The 21,885-nt window shown below is 38.5% G+C and overlaps 1 protein-coding gene across 3 annotated transcripts; it reads right to left on the reverse strand.

Annotated features, from left to right (window-relative positions):
- Positions 1-64: 64 nt before the first annotated feature.
- Positions 65-14,820, reverse strand: gon4la (gon-4 like a). Of its 3 annotated transcripts, none has more exons than XM_079589763.1 (29): positions 14,578-14,820; positions 14,120-14,339; positions 13,690-13,761; positions 11,954-12,162; positions 11,754-11,828; positions 11,059-11,109; positions 10,841-10,885; positions 10,664-10,762; positions 10,460-10,570; positions 9,549-9,713; positions 8,553-8,763; positions 8,372-8,473; positions 8,251-8,291; positions 7,399-7,508; positions 7,096-7,300; positions 6,850-6,936; positions 6,582-6,750; positions 6,221-6,350; positions 5,991-6,138; positions 5,399-5,515; positions 3,892-5,280; positions 3,387-3,480; positions 3,113-3,228; positions 2,788-2,985; positions 2,540-2,683; positions 2,203-2,454; positions 1,879-2,051; positions 753-855; positions 65-517 (listed from the first exon to the last, which is right to left on the reverse strand). In XM_079589763.1, the coding sequence occupies exons 2-29, from the start codon at positions 14,316-14,318 to the stop codon at positions 401-403; spliced, it is 4,932 nt and encodes a 1,643-aa protein (XP_079445889.1). In that variant the 5' UTR covers positions 14,319-14,339; positions 14,578-14,820; the 3' UTR covers positions 65-400. The 3 variants fall into 3 exon arrangements, with proteins under 3 accessions (XP_079445889.1, XP_079445888.1, XP_079445890.1); XM_079589762.1 differs by having other exon boundaries at positions 1,879-2,054; XM_079589764.1 differs by having other exon boundaries at positions 1,879-2,054; positions 14,141-14,339; positions 14,578-14,760.
- Positions 14,821-21,885: the final 7,065 nt, after the last annotated feature.

The raw sequence follows: 21,885 nt of genomic DNA on the forward strand, positions 1-21,885 counted from the left end.
CTCCTGGGAGACTCGTATTGCACTATTACAGTCAGAACAAAACAATAATAATAGTCGATTGATTCACGATAATAAATTAAATAATTTATTTTGTGATATTCCTTCACATAAAACTATACAAGAACAATTCATATAATTGTAATAATAATTAACAGGAAACAATATGAATAACAATTAAGACAATTCACGGTCTGTCATTAAATTAAAAATAATAATAATAATAATTCCACAATATTTTTAATGTCTGCCTTGAAAAAATAGAACCATAAATATATCTCATCCCAAGGATAACACATTTCGTTTCTTATGTTCAAGTAACACAAAAGAAGTGTAACGTTGTTTCTGAATCAATTCAGGCAGCAGGTCCAGCCTGCACTCATTGTTCAACAAAATTTTAATCTCAGTCTGGTTCATCTTCTGTTGTACCGGACTGGAGCTCTGTGTCCGATTGGTTTGTGTGATGTAACTTGCTGGATTTGCGGAACAACTTAATGAGGTCTTGAAAGCGCTCAAAAACCTGAAGAGAAAAAAGAAAAATGGGTTGATTTCCTAAGATGTGATTTATAATGGTTGACCTGACTGCAGTATACACTGGATTAGATGGATTACCGCACACTGACAATGAAAATAAAGAACATTTTTTGCCCCAAAATAAAATAAGAAATATTGGCATTAATAAAATGAAGTGAAATATGACTCAGACATGATCTTTGTGAGAAAAAGTATCTAAACGTGAAAAAAAGAGCTCAAACCTCGTTGGCTGTTTTGTTGCCAAGTTGGGCTGCGATGGCATTAAACGTGGCTGGCTTGGCTCCTCTCCGCTGACAAGTGGTCAGTATTACATGGTCTGCCTCCCTTATCATCAAACAAAACAAAAAAACACACAGATACATTTATTTTATTAATATAACATTAATATACATCTAAATCTGTGTTAAAACTTCACACTTTTGTAGACAGCTAAGTCAGCTACCTACATAAATAAACAGGATTGCACAAGAATCAGAAATTAAGCATTAGCTTCCGTTCAAATAATTATTGTGAATTTGAATAGAATAGGCCACAATCCATAGGATGCTGAATTTAAAAGACAGAATGAGGAATTACTGATCTGTAATTCAAAGAAACACTTGCACAAATTATGATTGTCCATCAAAAGTGATAAAAATAATACATTTGGACTCATTTTGACAATTTACTCCATGAGACACTACTGTTCAAAGTTTGGCATCAGTAAGACTATGTTCTTAAAAGAAGTCTCTTATTCTCACCAAGGTTGCATTTATTTGATTAAAAATACAGTAAAATACAGTAATATTGTGAAATATTATTACGATTAAAACAACTTTTACATGTACCGGTAAATATATTTGAAAATGTTATTTATTCCTGTGATAGCAAAGCTGAATTTGAAGCAGCCACTACATGATTTAATATTCATATTTTTGTGGAAACCGATTTTTTCTCTCTCGAAATAATAACATTTATTTGAAATAAAAATCTTTTGTAACATCATAAATGTTATAATATAAATACAATATAAATTTCAAAATTAATTGATTTATACACATTTCTATTAGTAGCAATACTGATTTTTTAAATAATCTAATGGATCCAAAAGTAAGACCATATGTGATGAATTTACAGCACATGAATTAATCTATATTCTTAATCTCAAATCAAAATTTTAATTATACACCCTGTTTGCTACCTCGGTTTAAATTAAGGTCTTGAAGGACCATCCCAATTCAGTTCTGAATGGCACTCAACCCTGATAACAGTAAAAATTATTCTGAAATTAAATTATCTACGATCAAAAAGAAAAGAAAAGAAAGTATTGTGTAATATCAGACATGAATGTTGCACAACAATTCTAACCTCGTCCAGAGGACTACTTTTTTCCCATTTGGTGTGCGGGAGATATTTTTGGCACAGACTGAGCTTCCTGTGGCATTAGATAAAGACTGTTGACTATCCACTGAAGAAGCTTCAACTGCCTTCTTTTCCAACTCTGCACTGTTTTTCTTGGCCTTGTTCTTTTTTATTTCTGCCTTCTGAGAGAGATGAGGATATTGTGTTAGATAAAAACAAAACAAAAACAGACATTACAGAGAACACAATTCAGGTAGCTTGAGATCTCTATAGACATTGAATATATAGGAAAAGTGACCTATAAGAGGAGATGGTCTCCTCATGTGGTACCTGAGCATGTTTGTCTCTTTTTCTTCTATGTTTAATGGCTGTTTTGACTGGCTTCACTTTTCTATCTGGTACGGCAATTCTGATTGGCTGATAGGACTGGCTTTCTTCCAAGCCCTGATTCGTTTCCACATTGGACACATTGTCTGCATGATCCTCATCTTGCACTTGGGGGTATAGCTGTTTAAAAAAATCCCAGAATTCCTCCAGCAAGTCAGTGTGATCATGGAACAGCAATGCTATTTGAGTTTTTATCTGAAAAGAAAAAGAAAGAGAAGACATGCTAAAATGCCACAATAAGAAGGTAGGACTGTTTGTTGTCTTGTGCCCTTTTTAGTACCTCTTTGAAGTCAGCAAGATCCTGTGATGGACCCCTTTGTAAAATATGCACCACCTTTCTGTAGAGAGCTGACTGCTCTCCAAAAGTACACTCCAGCTGGCGTAGAAACCGCCTGCTGCGCTCAAACGCCTGCTGTTCTGCCAGCTAAAGTGACACATTAAGAACAGCATCACATTTGTACCATGACACTTTATGAGCGTCTGCTATATTTAGCCATGCATATGAAAGTATTGTTAATTCTCCTCTACCATGCCACACTCTCTGGCTTGATCTGGATGCAGGAAAGCAGCAAAATCTTGAAGCAGTTCAGGCCAGTCGCTCAGCACAGGCTTGAGTCTCGTCAGCAGCTCGAGCGATGTGCGACTTTCTGGATCTTTCTCGAACTCAGAAAGAACACGCAGGAACTCGTCCACCTTCCCTGGCACCATCTGCAGCACCTCGTACACCTGGAGACAGACAGACAGTTCTGGGACATTTCAGGCTGAATATGTCAAATCTGACAGGCAGAAATGCTGTGCAATTATTATTTGTGCACATATAAATATTACACGTGTATATCCAAATATTTCTTGCCTTCTCCAGGTAAGCTTGGGCAAAGGCAACATCTTTTGCATCTCTGTAGGGATCGTCATCAGGTGCACCATTGTGAAGGACAAAAGGGGTCTCCTCAGTGTGGGTACGATGGGCACCTGAGAGTGACACATTTATTCAGTTTAGATTAACAGGGACATTTGCACATTAATTAGCATTTCTGTAAATGTGCCCAGCTATTATTTCAGCTCCAGAATGTGCTGAATTCAATAACATCTTGTTTTTTTGTGTACTCCTATTTAATGACTGCACTGACCTGAAGGTTGATGGTTTAATTTAACATCGTCTGGTATTCCTTCATTTTCAGTTCTCGTCTTTGTGGCCAGGTGAGAGAATTTCTCCACGGTTTCCTGGTGTTTACAATGATAAGGTTAACTAATTAAATGAAAAAGTCTCATATATATTAAATTCATCCAGTAAAAGCTGGAGTTCCCATTTATGCATTTTGTGAGAACACATCATGTTCATATTTTACCCCAAAAGAAAAAAGATTCTATTTTGCATAAAGAAAATGATGCCTATTTTTAGTATTTGTAAAGTTTTTGCAATGTAAAGGTCCTTGCACACTGAGAACTAAATTTTCGTATGCGTTTTTTTGTATTCGTCGGCTCTGAATTGTCAAAACACCTCTCAAAATGCTTGCTATGGATGCGAAAAACACAGAAAATCGAGCCCGATCCGATTTTTTTTTAATGACGGACAAAGTTTCGGAGGCAGTGTGTAAGTGTGATTGACACAACGTGACATACAAATGATCTCACCTGAAGTTTTGAAACAAATGGAATGTCTGAAACATTGTCAGCTCCTCCTGTTTCCTCCTCCGCAGTCTGCCTACTGGTACCTTGCCTTTCTTTTGCTTTCTGCTCCTCTAGTTTCTCTCCCCTGCCCAAATCCATCTCCATGTCAGCATCTTCCCCGTCGATGCTGGGCGTCGGGCTCCCGGAGGATTCAGAAAGTGTGAGAAACAGCTCTCTGGAGTCCTTCTCACCATACTCTTCTACCTCATTCTCAACTCCATCATCAATATTCAGCTCTTCTTCTGCTAATGCAGTTTCTTGTAAGCACTCTTGAATGGAGGACATCTGTGATGGTCCTCGTAGTGGCCCATCAGCGCTGTGGAAATGATCTGGAGTTCTCTTTTGCGTACTGTGCATCACCTCTGTGCTATTCAGAGCTGATGAGTGTTTTAAAGTTTGAAGGCTAAAGCTACTGCTAGCAAACGCATAGCCTGGAGGGAGGAGAAGAAACCGATTAAGAGGTTTTTTATATACTTGAGCTAGACCACCAGAGTCCCTCGGTATAAGTTTAAGCAGTGTCCCACAGCGCTGACTAATATGATCTTTAGACAATGGGGCGTTCGTCTTTATTATTGGGGTGGGACATATTAAGGTGTTGGGAACTGGAGGTGGTTGAAGAGTAATGATGAGGTTTGACCCTCTGGGAGTGGCTGGTTCAATGTTAGAGGTGATTATTTGGGCAGTTGGGTTCCCAGTTATATGCCTTGAAGGACAGGAATTCAGCTCTGGTGTCATAGCAGCAGGTAAAGTGATGATTACGCCCCCCTGGGTTGCACCAACTTGAGACCTCTTTGGAGAATCAGAGACACCCATTGGAGTTTCCACAGCATTTTTCACAGGAACAGCCCTCAGTTCAGGTGCGACTGGAGCAGTCAGTAAAGTGACAACTGCACCACCTTGGTTTCGTCCCACTGGAGACACGTTTGACAGGCTAGATAGTATGATCCCTCTCTCTACAGGCCGCTTCATAGATTTATTTCCAGACAAGCATAGATTCGGTTTTGACCTCAGAACCGGTGCAAGATGAGGAGGGTGGGAAAGCGACGGACTTGAAACCGTAACAGCCTTTGGTAAAAGTGTTGGAAACTGGTTGAGAACCACCTCTAGCTTCTCGGCTAACAGGGGAGGTTTTAAAGGCTTGATGGATTTAGTAGTCTTGTTTTTCTTCTTTTTGCATGGACCCTGCAGTGAAGGTACAAGTGTCTTAGCAAGGTCTTCAGGAAGGCTGGGAGGGTAACACATGCCTGGAGTAAAACTACAGTCTGGTCCTGGACCTTGAGATTCAGTAGTCTGGGAGTTTCCAGATGGTTGGTTAAACGCTCTTACATGCTCATAAATGCACTTAAGGTTTTTCTACAGGAGAGAGAGGTTGCATATTACATATAAATCAGATTGTTCACCACTTGGTAGATACAGAAAATGAAGAACTGAAGGATTTACAAAAACAGATCAGGATTATAGGCAGTTATACCGAGAGCCAATCAGGCATGAGGCTCTTTTCTCTCTCCACTGGGGGGCGCTGCTCACAAGGACTCACCCTCTTACAGGCCAAGGGCATGGAAGGGCATTTCCCCTCCAAAAAGTATGTCTGAAAAACATGAAAAAACCCTCCCTATTGGTGCATTCATATTCCATTGAGTGTGAAATATTTACCCATGAAGATCTTGCAAAGATTCACACAGGGGTCACACGGATTCACACTTGGAGAGACTTCTGTGTTATCTGATCAGTGTCGGATATGTCTTGAAATGTGGTGAAATGTGTATTTTTGCAATAAATATGCATATTGCAAATCTGTTGTGTATTTTTTCCTTAAGTCAAATTTCATACATGCACAGTATGTGTAGTCAGTCTGGCCAATCAATTCCAAGTACTGAGGAAAGTGAGCCTACATATTCTTCCCTCTGATCCATAAGGATCACTTTTTCAATAATATTAACACATATTATATAATGCATCATAATTTGAACCGCAGCACAGCTTAAATGGACTCTGAAGAATGCTGAAGCATGCTGCCACCATGTCATGATCATTTTTCCTATATTCTGTGTTCATTCACTCACCTTGATGACATTGGGAAAGGGCTTATGACATGCATCCCGGATGTGTGATTTCAAACTGACAACGCTTCTAGCAGCAAGCAGATAGCGACAAGTCATCTGCAGTGGGTGTAGGGTAGTTCTTAAGTGCTTATGACCTAGAACAACAAGACTGATGACAGAGTAAAGCAGTGTTGTTTGAGTACCTTTTTAAAGAATGTATAATGATTCAGGTTGATGCGTGAGTGTAGTACCAATTTTCTGCTGAAGTAAACTGTCCTTTGAATCTAGAAAGGCGTAGCTGGATTGAAGGAAGCAGCTCTGGGTAGAGAAACACTGGCCGAGTCGCCATCAACCAGGCCAAAGGAGCAGGAAACTGACATCCTACACAATTAAACAAGCAAACAAAGAGCAAAAAGATTAACGCTAGAAAGTTTCCAGTTAGAATTGGCAAAAAAAATGTGCAACAGTGTGTTTTTGTTTCTCAATTACTACTACAATCAGATGGTGAGTGAAAGTAAGACTTCTTTAACTTTAGTATAACTTACACTGACTAAAAATATTTGGCTTTTAGACGTGAGAGTATACAAAGGCAGCCACATTTAGAAAAATTACCAGGGAAAGATGGCCTCGGGACTGTAGGGTCACCCTTGGGTGGTTGATCTAGTTCCTCCAGCAGAGAAATGGCACCCTGAAGGTTGCAGGATTTGAAGATGCTGGTGAAGCCGTGCTCTGCTGGACCGCAAGTCTGCTCTCCACGCTGGGCAAACATCTGCAGCTCCAACTGAGAGAGGACAATAGAAAAGAGAGAAAACGCTAAATTATATGAACATGTACCTGTGTACATCCTGGGGTGTTTCTGAAATATGCGTGTATGTCTCACCAGGAACTGTCTGCTTGTTGAAGCTTCAGTCTCCAGACCCTTGACCGAGCTGCTCAACATGTTCAACTGCGTGAGGAGCTGCACATGCTGCAGGACAAACAAAAAAAGCCAGTGAAAAACCCATGAATAAAAAAACTCCCAAACGTCTCCTCAAAGAAATAAAGAATCTGATTATTAAAAGTCAAAGGAGAAACTCTTAATAGTTTGTTAGTTGCACTTCTTTAAATTGACCAAATCTTTGTTGACCTGCTGGATCTGCTGCTGTAGCTGTAGTTTCTGAGCTGTGTTCAGGGTCATGGATGTTATGGGGATGGAAGGGTGTTGAGGGCAGACTGGAGGTCCAGATACTCCTTTACTCTTCAGCAGAGCCTTCCGCTTCCTCACAGCCGCCAGCTGCTCCCGTACTGTACGATAGCGCTGCTTCAAGACGTCTGCTAACGGGTCCTCATACCTACACACAGCAAACATTTCACCTCAACGTGCAATTGTATATCAGTTGTGTCATCTAAATATATGATGTGGTGGTTGTGAAACTGAGGATGGACATACTGAATATTCTCCAGACTGCCAGGCGGCTCTTGCAGGGGACTCTCCTCTTCTTCTTTTTCCTCTTCTTCTTCAAGTCCGTCTTCTTCCTGACCCCCTACGTCATCTTGAAACTACAGTTAATGGAGAGGGAGTTAAGCAGAGAAAAAGAAAAACAGATGCATGTTATAAGAAGGGATTGGTCTTGACAGTTCCACAACTACCTAACTGATTATCGAGGATTATGAACTACTTTAGTAGTTCCTCATTCAGCAGGGCCTTATGAAATAAATTTCATTTACATTTTCTGGATTCCATTTTAATAATCATAAAGGATATCTAATGATTTGAATTTACAAATCTTTAACAATTTATTAAAATTCTAACAATAAGAGTGCCCTATAAATTGCTTTATTTTTTCCCCCCAGAAATTCTGTGTTGTTTGTTTTAATTCTTAATAATGATTTAATACAAATTTATTATCAAAAATGGTGGCAATCAAACAAATAGCATAAAATGTACTACCGGTAAATGCAACTAAATGCATAACAATTTAATTATTTACGTTTGAATATTTACACACTGAACAGGCAGACTTCGTTTCTAAAAAGCATGCATTTTACTAGTCCATATAGCGATTTGATCAAGTGTTTAGCTCTACTTTTGATTTATTAATCCAAATTTTGACGCATTCCGTGACACTCCATGTTATATACAGTTGTAATCCATTTTTAACACGGTGTAGTCCGTGTTTTTCGTTTCGTGGAAATCATTGGGCCCTTTCGATCAGGCAACTGATGACTAGTCAATTTTGAAAACATGTATTCTTGCACATCCTTAGTTATAAGATTATAATAAATGAATTAAAATCCTTACTGTCTCAAATAGTTCCTCCATCAAGTCATTCACTTCCTTTTCTGAGTAACAAAGGAAAGAAGGTGATTAATATCAAACTAGCACAAATAATCTGCCAATAATTTCTCTCAAATGAACTCACTGGTGATGCGCACTGCTTTGTCATTCCTATAGTCCTCCACATCAGGCTCATCAATTTCAGCCAGAAAATTGTACTCAGGGTCATCTTCATCATCACCCTCCTCTGGCAAGAGAATACGAGCGTTTTTGAGAAACACATCTAAGGAAGCATATGCATGTTCACTATTTCGGCCCATCCGTACCTTCATTCTCCATATCTGAAATCATGAGACCCTGCAACCAATGGGTCCATTCTCGGTCCTCAGGGGCGGAGCCAAACTCATACATGTCTGGAGTGATGTCAGGAGCATGTAGCTCCGCCTCCAGCTGGCCCATAGGGACGTCTCTCAGTGGTCGTTTGGACCGCGTTCGAAATGAAATCAGGCTCTCCTCTCCATTAGCGGTAGTGATACTCTAATGCCAAAGAGAGATTCCATTTTAATAATATTTAAAATAAAATTAGTTCTTTTGACCTTTCTATTCAAATATTCATGGGAAAAAAGTATTATGGATGTATCACAGTTTCCACAAAAATATTAAGCAGCACAACTGTTTTAGACATTGATAATGAGAAGAAATATTTTTTTAACAGTTAAGTGACTGAACGCTATAGGCGGGGCCTATGCTGCCATAATGTATAACTAGATGTCGATGTCTTGCTCTGGAGGCAGGCATATGATATGCAAATATATTTGCCCGTGTGACGTCACAGATCCCACAACATCAAACTGGGCCATTTTTGGAGTTTTATTAAATAAATGCTTTGTTTATAATGAGGAGATCGTTTTAAGCTATGAAACTTGCAGGATGTTTTAATGGTACAAAGACCTCTTACATGTTAAAAGATCAAGGCAAATTTGATGTCTCATGTCATGACCCCTTTAAATTGTAATAATGTTTCAAAATATTACTTTTTTTACTGTATTTTTGATCAAATAAATGCAGCCTTGGTGACCATAAGAGATTTCTTTAAAAAACTTAAAAAAAAATCTTACCAACCACAAACTTCTGAATGGTAGTGAGTATCTTTTTCAGTGAATTATTTTGCTTTTGTTTGATAAAGGATATAATAAAAATAAATGGTTTGATAATTTGTTTGCAATTACATTCAATGTGACTTAAATGTCCAAATACCTCTTGGTTCTACTGTAAATAGAAATACGAATAAAAACTACACAAACAATATGAGTGAGATGCACCTGAAAAGTCTCAATGCAGTCAGGGCCGATGGCCAGCTCCTCATCTACGGCATGGAGTTTTTCTAAGAAGCTGCAATCTGGTGGGGCCCTGGAGGGGGCCGGTGGGGGTGGGGGAGGTCCCATCGGGGTGACAGCTACTGTCAGGTGCCTGGATCTGCGAAGGCTCTGTAGAAATGGATAAAAAATATGCTTTTGTGTATAGTAGTTTGTTTTGTTTTTATGAGAGTTTAAAAAAAAACCATTTTATTCTGATTTAAACTGTTGTATTCTGCTTCTTGCATTAAACATGTTGGCTTAGTTAGTAATAATGACTGTTTGGTTGAAATTATGGCTTCTTTAATTGAAAAGAAAATCTGAGGTCATAAAGCTATTTCAGGGGCTAAGAAGTTCTTAAAGAATATATATAAATTGATACTTTTATTCAGCAAGGACACATACAATTGATTTCCAAAGTGAGAGTAAAGTTATAAATAAATATAATGTTATAAATTCTTTCTATTTGAAATAAATGCTCTTCCATTCATCAAAGAATCCTGAAAACAAAATGTTATGGTTTCTACAAAAATGTTTCAACATTGATCATTTTAAAATATGTTTCTTGAGCAGCAAACTAGAATTATTTCTGAAGTAATGGCTGCCTAAAAATTCACATCACAGGAATAAATTACATTTCACACTATATGCTAAAATAGAAAAGTTATTTTAAATTGTAATAATATTTCACAATATGACAGTTGAGTTTTTACTGTTTTTTATTTATTTAAAAAATGCAGTCTTCATGAGCATAAGAGACTTCTTTCAAAAACATTTAAAAAATCTTTACTGACCCCAAACTTTTGAATGGTTTGTTTTTAACAAAATGTTGAAAAATACATATTATATTACTTTTAGCTATAAGCATATAGTCTTACCAGTCTGGAGCTGCTGGCTCCGTCCTCCTCATGTTCAGAATGTGATCTGTTTAGGTTCCCTCGACTGCCCCGTGGAGAAGACGAATTCTCAAAGTCACTTTCCAGAAGGGTCTACCATGCACACAATCACACACAAACACAGTCTCTACAAAACCATTGCGACAAGAAAGTATCAAATGACTGACAAAAATCGTTCTCTCCAACCTCCTCAGCTGTCTCATCCTCGTCCTCTTCATCAGGCCGATACTCTTCATCAGAGGAGTCTTCATCCTCTAAAGGAATGTCCACAAACTGGGGTCCCTTCTTTAAGTGCAAACAACATTGAATAATATATTCTGCACATCCTTTTCTTGTACATGATTTCTTGTTGGATACCTTTACCTCCGATGCCTTTTTAATTGGCGAAATGTTCCAAGCAGGAATGACCTATAAAAACAACAAAAACACATTTTAACAGGGGACATTTCATGCTAACAAGCTAAAATATTAGGTAGCTATTGAAAATATGTGAACGTAAAATAAGTACTGCAAAATTAAAACCGATTACAGTAAATATGCAGCAGTGTAATGCATAATCCAATGCAATCTAAGCAACTTACAACTCCTTTCTCCACAACCTCCTTCAGTTTAGAACGAGTCATCTTGGGCTCCTGTGAGACAGAGAGAGAAATGTGTGAGCTTAAAGGGGTCATATGATGCTTTGTAATATTCTATTTTTCCTGTAGTGTGTAATGTATCTGTTTGTGGATGTATACGATCTGCAAAGTTACAAAGCTCATGGTCTCCCACAAAGGGATTTATTCTATCTAACAGAGAACGCTCGCTGATCCACACCTGCCTAAAAAGGCTCGATCGAAGTCCAGATATTACTTCCTCTGCTGAAGTCATGCTTTGCCAAATTGGTTTCGATCGGCATAACCATCCGCATTTTCAGAATCAGACTCGGGCTCGAACTGATATGGTAAAACCGATGACATTACTAAAACTGTGTGTTTATAAATGAAGCCTTAGAAGTTGAAGCTCGATATTATGGTAAGGAGCGTTACATTTCCGGCACTTGCTTGAGGTGTTTGGCCAATTACAACGCACAGGGCCAGCTGGCCAATCAGAGCACTCCAAGCTTATAGGAAGGAGGGGCTTTGTAGAAATCAGCATGTTTCAGACAGACAGTGAATAGAGGAGCTACAATAATGTAAAGTATGTGAAAAATAACGTGTTAACCTATTCTATTAAACCCAATAATCAAAATAATAATTTCTAGCAGAGCAGTTGATTAAAAAACACCTATACTCACAAACACAGGAATGGGTTCAGTGTCACTGATAGCTGCTTTCATCATGGCCACAACATGTTCATTGGTAATCACTTCCTGCAAATGGACAGTAAATATGATGAGCTACATGCTGAAAACAAAGTCAGAGATGACTATGCAAGGCTTCATATGCTAGAGGAAATTTCACAAACTAGTGTCTTGAAGAAACACTCCACACTCACATGAATGATGCTACGAACGTTCGCAGAGGTCAAGTTATGTTGTCGAGATTTGTTTTCCAGTTCTCTGTCCAGCTCTTGGTCAATCTCGACCTCCGGCTGGATTTCATCCTCGACTTCCTTCTGCTGAGTTTCTACTTCACCGACTGTGTCTCTTTTCCTTCTCAAACCTTTCTTTCGGCCCAGCGCACGGGTTCCACACTGTTCCTTATCTGAAAAAGAGCAACACAGTTGATGTTTCAACACATTTCAGTCTGCTTCGCATGGTCGATTGATATTGTTTTATCTATTGCAGGGTTTCCTAAAAAGGGATTCGCGAGTTGATGAAAGGCTAAATATTAATTCAATAAAATTAAAATAGACAATTGGGGCTGCACAATTAAATTAAATGAACTAAAAATCCTGATCCAGCTCAGTGTGATTATCGAAATTCATCTTTGAATGCGCTGAATTTTACAAGCTTTTAGGAACTCAACCTGTGTCAGTTATGCATTATTTATTTTCACATATGCATGATTTCCATTTTTGTGGACAGAAGTTTACAGTATTTCACCAATATTCTGCCAAAATAAAAGCTTGAAGCTTTGGAATATTAAAAGCCCAAGGGTTAGAACATTTGAAAGTGAAGAATTTAAAACATAAATATTAATATTTTAACTTATGCAGTAAAAATATATTTAATATCCATTTTTTTCCAGTACAATTGTCATTTACACAATTGTTCTTTTTTTTATAATAAGAGTAAAAATTAATTATAATATAGGCCTATATAATAAAATGAACAATAATGTTTATTATGCCTAATATTAAATAAAAAATGTTAGGGTTCCTAAAACACCACTGTGACCATTAACCAACATCGGAGAATAGTAAACATGCAAATGTGCTGTTAAAGTATTGAAATATTAACTTGTCCATTCAGTGGCAGGGTGGTTCCACCAAAATATAAATGACCTGTATCATAAGTGGTTCCTGCCCTGCTGCTTTTAGGTTCTTTAATATGCAATAACTAATAACTGACCCTGATGTCTGATTTATATTTATTCTTAGATTTTTTACCCATGTTCTTAGTATTATTAAAATAGGGGTTGTATGCGTTAGGTAATTTTGTTTGTGTATTTGTTTTTAGTATTATCATTATAGGGTATATCATGTTTTAGTTAATACATTATAGGGTATAGAATGCTTTAGTGAAAGTTTTTGTTTTATGAATGTAGTTAGGTAGATAGATTGATGTTGTCTCAGTATGAGGATTGAATGTGGTTGTTGCTATTGTAACAAATCTAATTTCCTGAGAAGGATTAATAAAGTATCTATCTATCTATCTATCTATCTATCTATCTATCTATCTATCTATCTATCTATCTATCTATCTATCTATCTATCTATCTATCTATCTCAGTGGGTACATTATAGTAGTTGCAAATACTAATAGTAATATATTTACATAGTAATATAAAGAACACAAAGTAATTATTTTACATCTAATGGGTTAGACAAAAAAAGTTTGGAAACCCTTTGACTCACAAATCAAAAATTTTAAACTTAAAAAAAACCTGACCAAAATGACCAACAAAGTCCAAAATCCCTACCGGTTGACATATTTCGACCATTTTATCGTGTCTACTGGTATATCGCCCACCCCTACAATCAACTTAGGTTCACGATGCTTTTGGGAAATGTAACCCTGGTCAATATATCTATGAATATATAATGAGGACAATCTTTTGTGAACTCACCAAACGCCATGCTCAAAGTCTTCACAGCATCATCTTCAGGCTTCTGGGTACATGCAGCATGTTGTTCTTGACCTGACAGCATTCACATAAAAGTTTCAGATCATCCAGACAGGCACACTTTCTGATACCACTATAATCATTAACAGAATGGTAGTAAGTCAAGGTACTGGAATAGCACAGTATTACCATAGTAGAACTGCCAGTGTCCGTAGTACTTTTCAGTTAGTGGTAGTAAATTTAAATATGAATGTATGAAAACATAAGAACGTGCAATTTATTTTTATTGTATTAATCTTATTTTTTTGCTATTTATTCTTTTCACCATAACTGAAACGCACATCTAGGCTCTATTTGATATCCTAGTCAGCATTTGGGCACTATAGGAGCCCATACAATAGACAAAACTGCTGTCCAGGTAGGTTTTTCTCACAATGTTTTGGACATGTCTTACTGGCACTGTCAGATTGTGGGCTGGAGGATCTGATGGTATTGACATTTCTGCATGATCCTGTAGTATCTGTAACATCTCTGCTCCCAGGAACTTCACCCGGCTCTTCAACTCTCGCCACTTTACAGTGAGAAAGCCCAGTTCTCCTGTTATTTAATCTCCTTTTTCGAGTTTGATCCATCTCACAATGCCCTACTCAGACCTGTCGTGACAAAATATCAGATACAGAATATCAAATAAGGATACAGAAGAACGTGTGTACACTTATGATAACGCCCATTATCCGAGGGAAACATATAACGTTATATTTATTTTCATGTGTTTGTACTATAAATATTGGTTTTGGCATCCAATTCCTTAGAACTCTTGTTTTATTTTATGTTTAAGCGACAGCAGCTTTCTAAACTACAGTGTAGTGTTGTCTGGTACAGGAACGTTACCTCCATTATAACTGTCATATCAGCAGAACATTCCGCATGTCATATTTAATCTCGCTGCAAGGTTGATGAACATTTCCAATACTTTATACACACCCGCCAACATTCGCTACATTAGCGTTCCGATGACGAGTAGCACAACAAAAGGGCGTCACTTCCGGTTCGCGGCACGTAATAAAAGTCCCCTAGACTAGCGGGTAAACTACAGCATTTGAACTTGTAGGTCATACATTACCCCGGTTTCACAGACAAGTCCCAGACCCAGACTATAATGTATGTTTGAGCTATTTAACTTGCAGTGACTATATCCTCGAAGAAGGCACATTTATAAAAGCTACATAAAGGTCCTGATTGAGTCTAATCCTGGTTTAGTCTAAGCCCTGTCTGTGAACCCAGCCCTTAATGTTTAATTAGGGCCCAAGCCTTGAAAAGGCGAAGGCCCTATTGTTTTTCTTAGGATTCTTCTTCTTCTTCTTCTTCTTCTTCTTCTTCTTTATTATTATTATTATTATTTTACTACCTTTTGGGCACTTTTGGGGGCCTTAACGTGCTCAAAAACTCTTGAAACTTTGCACAAATGTCAGAACCCGCGGCCATCAGGGCCGGACTGAAGCTGGTACCAGGGCGTGGCAGGGGGGCTCGGCAGCGCCCCCTGGAATGGGATTCAAAAACATGTCCATATATCAAACACACTTGCATGTAATAATATGAAACTCGGTACACATATCTCATCGGGCCGAACAACTTTCGTGCTCTAAGTTTTACGCCAGTCCAACAGGAAGTCGGCTATTATGGGTTGTATGGAAACGCATGTTCTGGCATTTGAAACACTTCTCCTAGAGAATTACTCCGATGACCACGAAACTCGGTCAGCATGAAGTCAAGACATTGAGGATGCTAAATTGCATGGATTTTTGATATCTCGAACGGTTTGGCCGTGGCGAGGAAACAAATTTATGATTAAAAAAGGATGCATAAAGTGTGTTATAACTTAGTTATAGTTTTACCTACAGTTACAAAACTCAGCGTGTATATTGATATTATCAAGCCGAACAACTTTCTAATTTACAGTCATTAGCTCCGACCAACAGAAAGTCAGATATTGTGGTTTGAATGTGTATTTTCTCTCTCTCTGTCTCTCTGCCATTCTGTGTGTGTGTGTGTCTGTCTGTCTGTGTGGGGAGGGGAGGGGGGATGTGTGTGTGTGTGTGTGTGTGTGTGTGTGTGTGTGTGTGTGTGTGTGTGTGTGTGTGTGTGTGTGTGTGTGTGTGTGTGTGTGATTTTGGTTGGGTGACAGTTGTAGGTTACAGTTTGACAAGAGTTTATAGTTTAACAAAAGCACAATGTTGTGTTTCATTGCGAGTGTACACAAATATAAGGAAACACTTTGCATTTTGAATGATGTTCTGTATGAACAAAATGACGGAGTATGTTTTTGTCTCCATTGTTCGATCGAGCCTCACACACACACACACACACACACACACACACACACACACACACACACACACACACACACACACACACACACACACACACACACACACACACACACACACACACACACACACACACACACACACACACACACACACACACACACACACAGCATTCCAGCATTGCAATCTTGACATCGCAGCATGTTCATTATAGCCTTAATAAAATATAATAATAAAATAGTCAACCTTACATATAAAAATTACACTGCTCTGTTTAAATAGTCAGTTGTACAGTTTGTGCCGTTCATAGTAAGCACCGCTCCACTGTGATGTTTCCAAGCACATTTTTGCGCATTTGAAGAGGATAATTTTTCTATATTGGAACGTGAGTGTACAAAGTGTACAAAGTACAAAGCCTATAATAAAGAATAGTTTAGCATCCAAAAATGTTAATAATATATATATTATTATCATATATATATAATAATATATATGTTAAAAATAGGGGGAAAAAAGAATTTACATTATATATATATATATATATATATATATATATATATATATATATATATATATATATATATATATATATATATATATATATATATATATATAATTAAAGCTGCAAGCAGCGATGGAGGGCCCAAGCCGGTGGCACCGCCACCCGGTGCCTTGATAGATTTAATCTTTAACATTCATTTAATGTACAATTCTTGTTCTTTAATGGAATATTGCAATATTTATTATACTAAGTGATTTTTCCGTGCACATCATTATTATTCTTTAAAATCATTATTTTTAAATGTGCCCTATAAATCCCCTCCTCTTTCAATGTTAGGCTATCTCTGATGATGTTTACGGGCACGAGGGTGGGACAACCACATTAACATGAAATCACAGAAATAGACCTTATTCACAGCAGCTCCATCTTTGATTTTTAATGGGATTAAAAGTGAGCTGTGAGGGATAGACATACATCTCTTTAGTGGGTCGTAGCCTACTGTTATTTAATGGTTTTTAAAGATTGTTCTGCTGACGAAACACTGCAAAACTATCTTTCCAAGAAATGTCCGTAGACAAAAAAAAACTCCAGACAACATGACATGAGTTGTGTAAAATTATTGATCTAGGAGCTTTGTACAGCTTTTTATTTGGTGTTGTCTGTCCCTTGTACCTCCCTTTGAGAAAGCCCCTCTCCTGCCTGACCTTGTTAGAAGAGAGTGGCCAGAGAGTGGCTCCCTGCGGATTGGGTCTAGTGTCCCAGCACGGCGGCTTCATTTGTAGGGTTCGCACTGCTCAAACTCAGGATGCGGAAGCCCACTCTGAGGCTTCTTCCACCACAAGTGATAGTATAATGTTGGGATTGTCTAGCTCTGAGGAGTTAGATGACCTCTTTGATGCTGGTGATCGGTGATTCGCCGGCCATATCCCCGCAGTATGAAGAGCTTATAGAGGTTGTGTCTCGTGCTGTGTCTAAATTAAATATTGATTGGCCAGCCGAGAAGTGGGAAGCATAGAGGAAAAGCAAGCCATGTCGTACGACTTCCTCGCTGGCGGGCAAGGCGTATATGGCAGCAGATCACTTGCTTACACACAATGGGCCTCATTTATGAAACACGAGCAGAACAAATTTTTGTGTAAATCGTGTGTAAAGTGGTTCTGGCGTAAATTTTCGGATTCATTAAAATGTTCGTATTTTCCAAATGTTAGTTGGTACGAAAGAAATCTACACCTGCTCGCAACCACGTGTAAATAGTGCGTTTAACTTCCGAACGTTTTGCTCATTAATAAGGCTGCATTTTAATTCACCTAATCGGGTACATTTACAGCATTTTGAAAAAATATTATTATATATAGCAATACATATGGTTTTTCTTTTTACTTTTATTATGAGAGCCAGTAATAGCATCTGCAAACAGTACACTTTGATAAAATAATTAATTGCTTTCAATAGGGCTGGGATATATTTTTTCGAAGTGAACTAATTAGTTTTTTTTTTTGCAGTCGCTTCATGTCGAACCATTTTCTTTTCACTTCTGGGACTGTTCGATTAACAGATGAAACTCCAGTAACTGCGTCTGTAATATCTGCCAAGCTTCCTTTTTTTAGGACCTGATACGCCACTATAGGCTACGCTTGAAAATAAAATGTGGCGTTTTGAATGAACTTCTGATTATAAAACTTCAATTTCTGCATCTGAGAAATTGTTCTTTTTCATTCGCTTTTGAGAAGACATGTTGAAATCCTTCGTTTGGTGTCATAATATGATGCCCATATATAGTTGTCAATCGGATTTAATGGGCGGGAATTATGGTAATTGAGAATGAGCGTGCACGCGCGTCCCTTTTACACACACACACGTTTCACTATCACATCTGACGTTTACGAAGTATTTGTGAATCAGGAGAAGAGTTTTCGGGAAGGTCTCTTTACGCGCAAATCACTCACATATTTACTCGTATATTTACGAATGTTTCATGAATGAGGCCCTATGTCTATTTTGCCTAACGTACTAGGCTGACCTGCTCAGGGACCTGGATGAGGGCGAAGGCCCAGTGTTATTATAGAGCTGCATCGAGCCACTGATCTTTCTCTCAGTGCCACTAAGGAGACGACCTGCACCATCGGCCACTCCATGGCAGCTATGGTGGCCACAGAGACATTTTTGGTTTAATCTCTTGGACATCAAGGAGAAGGACAAGTCTTTCCACCTTGATGCCCCGCTGTCGCCTCCTGGCCTCTTTGACGATGCTGTGAGCACCTTTGTCGAGAGGTTGCAGCATGCAAAGAAACAGGCAGCACCATTTCAGAGGTTCATCCCTCTCTGTCATCGGTCCCGGGGGGTTGCTGCCAAGGGGCAGACCCGGCCATCTGCGCCTGGCTCCTTGTACAGCCAACAACAAAAAGAGAGTATTGCAGCTCAAGCTCCCCCTCAATGAGCCTGGGGGTCGAAGCCGCACTATTGCCCGATACCTTCACAGGAGAAAATGGATCTGAGGACTGTTCTTCTTTCTAAAATCGTGAGCTTAGAATTATAAGGTTCTATCTCCGTTTAGGGTAGTTCTGAGATATTGAGCATCAAAGTTTTTACATTCCATCTGGCAAAACTGAGATGGAACATTTTTATTTTATTAATAACTACTAACAAAACATTTTTTTTTTCAAAAATAACACCACACAGGCATTAATAAACACCTAATGGATCAGATTATGTCAAAAACTCAATTTCGACCAAAAGTGGAGATAGAACCTTATAATTCTAAGCTCACGAAATGGGGAAAAGACCCTGAAGCCATGCGCGGGCCTCTGAGGGCCCCCCTTTTTGAAAGGGATCAAATTACACCCACTCCTTCGCGGAGCCCTTAGGAAATTGATTTGTTAACCCCAACGTCCATGGCGCTTCGGGGCATGTTGGTTTCCAACGAACCTGAACCCCATTGTCTTCCCGAAATTGCTGCGGTCATGGGGGGCCATGCTTTTGTTTGATATTCCCTGCTTTAGATCAAAATTCTCTACAGGACAGTGCCTGTGCTCTAGAGTCTAGAGGATCATGGTCTTCAGGAACCTCTATCCAGTGGTCTTGAATTCATTCATCTTGCAGATCAGCAGGTTCAAACCCCTCCAGCTCCAGTCCACCACAGTCCAGTCAGTCCACCATCATGTCACAGAGTGATCGTGGCAACTGAGGGTGAGTTTACTGCCATATCCTCAAATATTACACTCACTGCTGTCCATGCTTGTAATTTAATGCCAACTATTATTATTAATAATACATTTTCATGGTAATGTACCATGTAAATTGTTAGAATGCTTGGTAAGCGGGGATTTGGCTCCGTCTATGAAGGGAAACTCTTGGAGGATGGCCTTGAGGTATCATAATTTCCTTACAATTAGCTTGCAAATGGTCTTGTCTCATTATATCATCTAGTCATCTTAATGTATATAATGTTCACTATTTAGTGCATCTGTCAAGTTGTATATGTATTCATAGTTTTTATTTTGTTGATCAGGTGGCAGTGAAAATTGCCAGAAAACCAGGAAACATGGAATACATCAACATTGTAAGTAGGTGACACTCTTTACTGTGTTTTTTCATTGTTTTCAAAAGGAAATCCCACACACTTTTAATCTGATTGATAGATTGATTTCCTTTTGTTTTTTTAGATTTTTGACTTTTTTTTGGTCTTCCCTCCCATGCACCTTTCTATTACCTGCAGGTGTGTGATGTTAATTGTTAATTGACTGTTTTCAATTTAAAATATGTAAACATACTAACAACAATTTATTTTTCCAGAGATTATTGAGCTTCTGGACTGGTGCAGTACCAGCCTGACCAATATATCATGGTCTTGGAGCGTCCCTCACCCTGCAAAGATCTGTGGGATTTTACAGTGTTTCATGGAGTCTGTGTCCTTATAAACTTGTGCTGGTGAGGGGAGTATAATTTCAACAGGTGTAATTGTTAATGTTGTGAAAATCATACTCCCCAGTTAACCCTTTCCTATTTGAGAGGACTTTCAGCTGTGAACGAATCAAATGTAATACTGTTCACCTGCTACTCATCAGCACTTTTATACAAGACCTCTAACAAGTGAAGTCAACCCTCAGTGTCTTTGGAGCATCTGAGAAGATTGATTTTTCATCTCTTAAGTTTGAGAAATGTTTGCTTGTGGAGCGGATTCAGCTAGTCTACAGAACATCATGACACCCAAAGGATTATCCAGGCAAAATCTACCACTAACCCCTAGAAGAATCCCAAAGTTTACTATTCCTCCAACGTTATCACTGTCTCTTCAGAAATCAAAAGATGAGGACACACGTAAGCTGCTATCTCCAGAAAGTCCAGAAGAACAGTCTCCTAGACATCGGCCTTCCACTGGTTCACCATACATTTCTGCCAAACTTCGTTTTACCCCCAAGATGAAGCTGAAACGTCTGCAGAATTCTGATTCAGAGGATCTCTCAGACCCTTCGACGTGTGCAGCAATGTCTCTGGAACATGTTGGAAAGGTCACCACACCTTATGGCTTTCGGACCTTGGCTGCCAGTCCCAGCGTCAGCCGGAGGGAGTCTTTATTCCATAAGCAGGGACGATGTGCAGAAAGGAAAAGGCCGGTGGATTATTTTTCTTCACCCACGTCTTTAAATTCTGTGTTCAATTCCACAAACAAGAGAAACGGCTCGGCAAGAAAGCCGCAAGACAGCCCAAATGACTGCGGTTCCCCTCGGAGATCCAAGAGAGAAGGCCTGGAGCTGTTTCTGAACAAACCATTGACTGTCTTGAGGAGTCTTACTCCGAAAAGGAAGAACCCTAACCAAAAACTTCAGCTATGAAAAAGTTGTAACTGATATCAGCATTCGTATGGATACTACTATTTAATTTTTGTTTTGCTGTTGCTCATTTTGAATGTAAAATAAAATACTTTTAATTCTAATCTTTGCAAATTTGTCACTTTTGGTAGTCAAACCGTATTACCTTGCATGCAGACAACCCACAGCCTGGTTTGTTAGAATCTCAAATCAACGCAAAAAGGTTTTTTTTTGCCTTTCTTTCCATCAAAACAGCTTTCCACATCAGTTCAATGTCTTGCATTTAATTCTTCAGGTTATAGACATTTTCTTAGAAATTATATTTTTAATCTAACCTTGTGTAAATATTTAATTATTTGATGGATCAAATAGTGATCAAAATAAGCGATGTTAAAAATATTGGCTGATAAAAAAAATCACTCCTGATTCATCTATTACATTGGAAATGGAAGGCCTTATCAGCTGCACAATGCATTGTGGGATAGAGTATCTAGTGTACTGTGTGCCCTTTTGTATATGGTACACTTAATTTTTTTTTAGATTATCTAGGTTTTGCATGTTA

This window comes from Phoxinus phoxinus, assembly GCF_949152265.1.
Source record: "Phoxinus phoxinus genome assembly, chromosome: 19".
Lineage (NCBI taxonomy): Eukaryota > Metazoa > Chordata > Actinopteri > Cypriniformes > Leuciscidae > Phoxinus > Phoxinus phoxinus.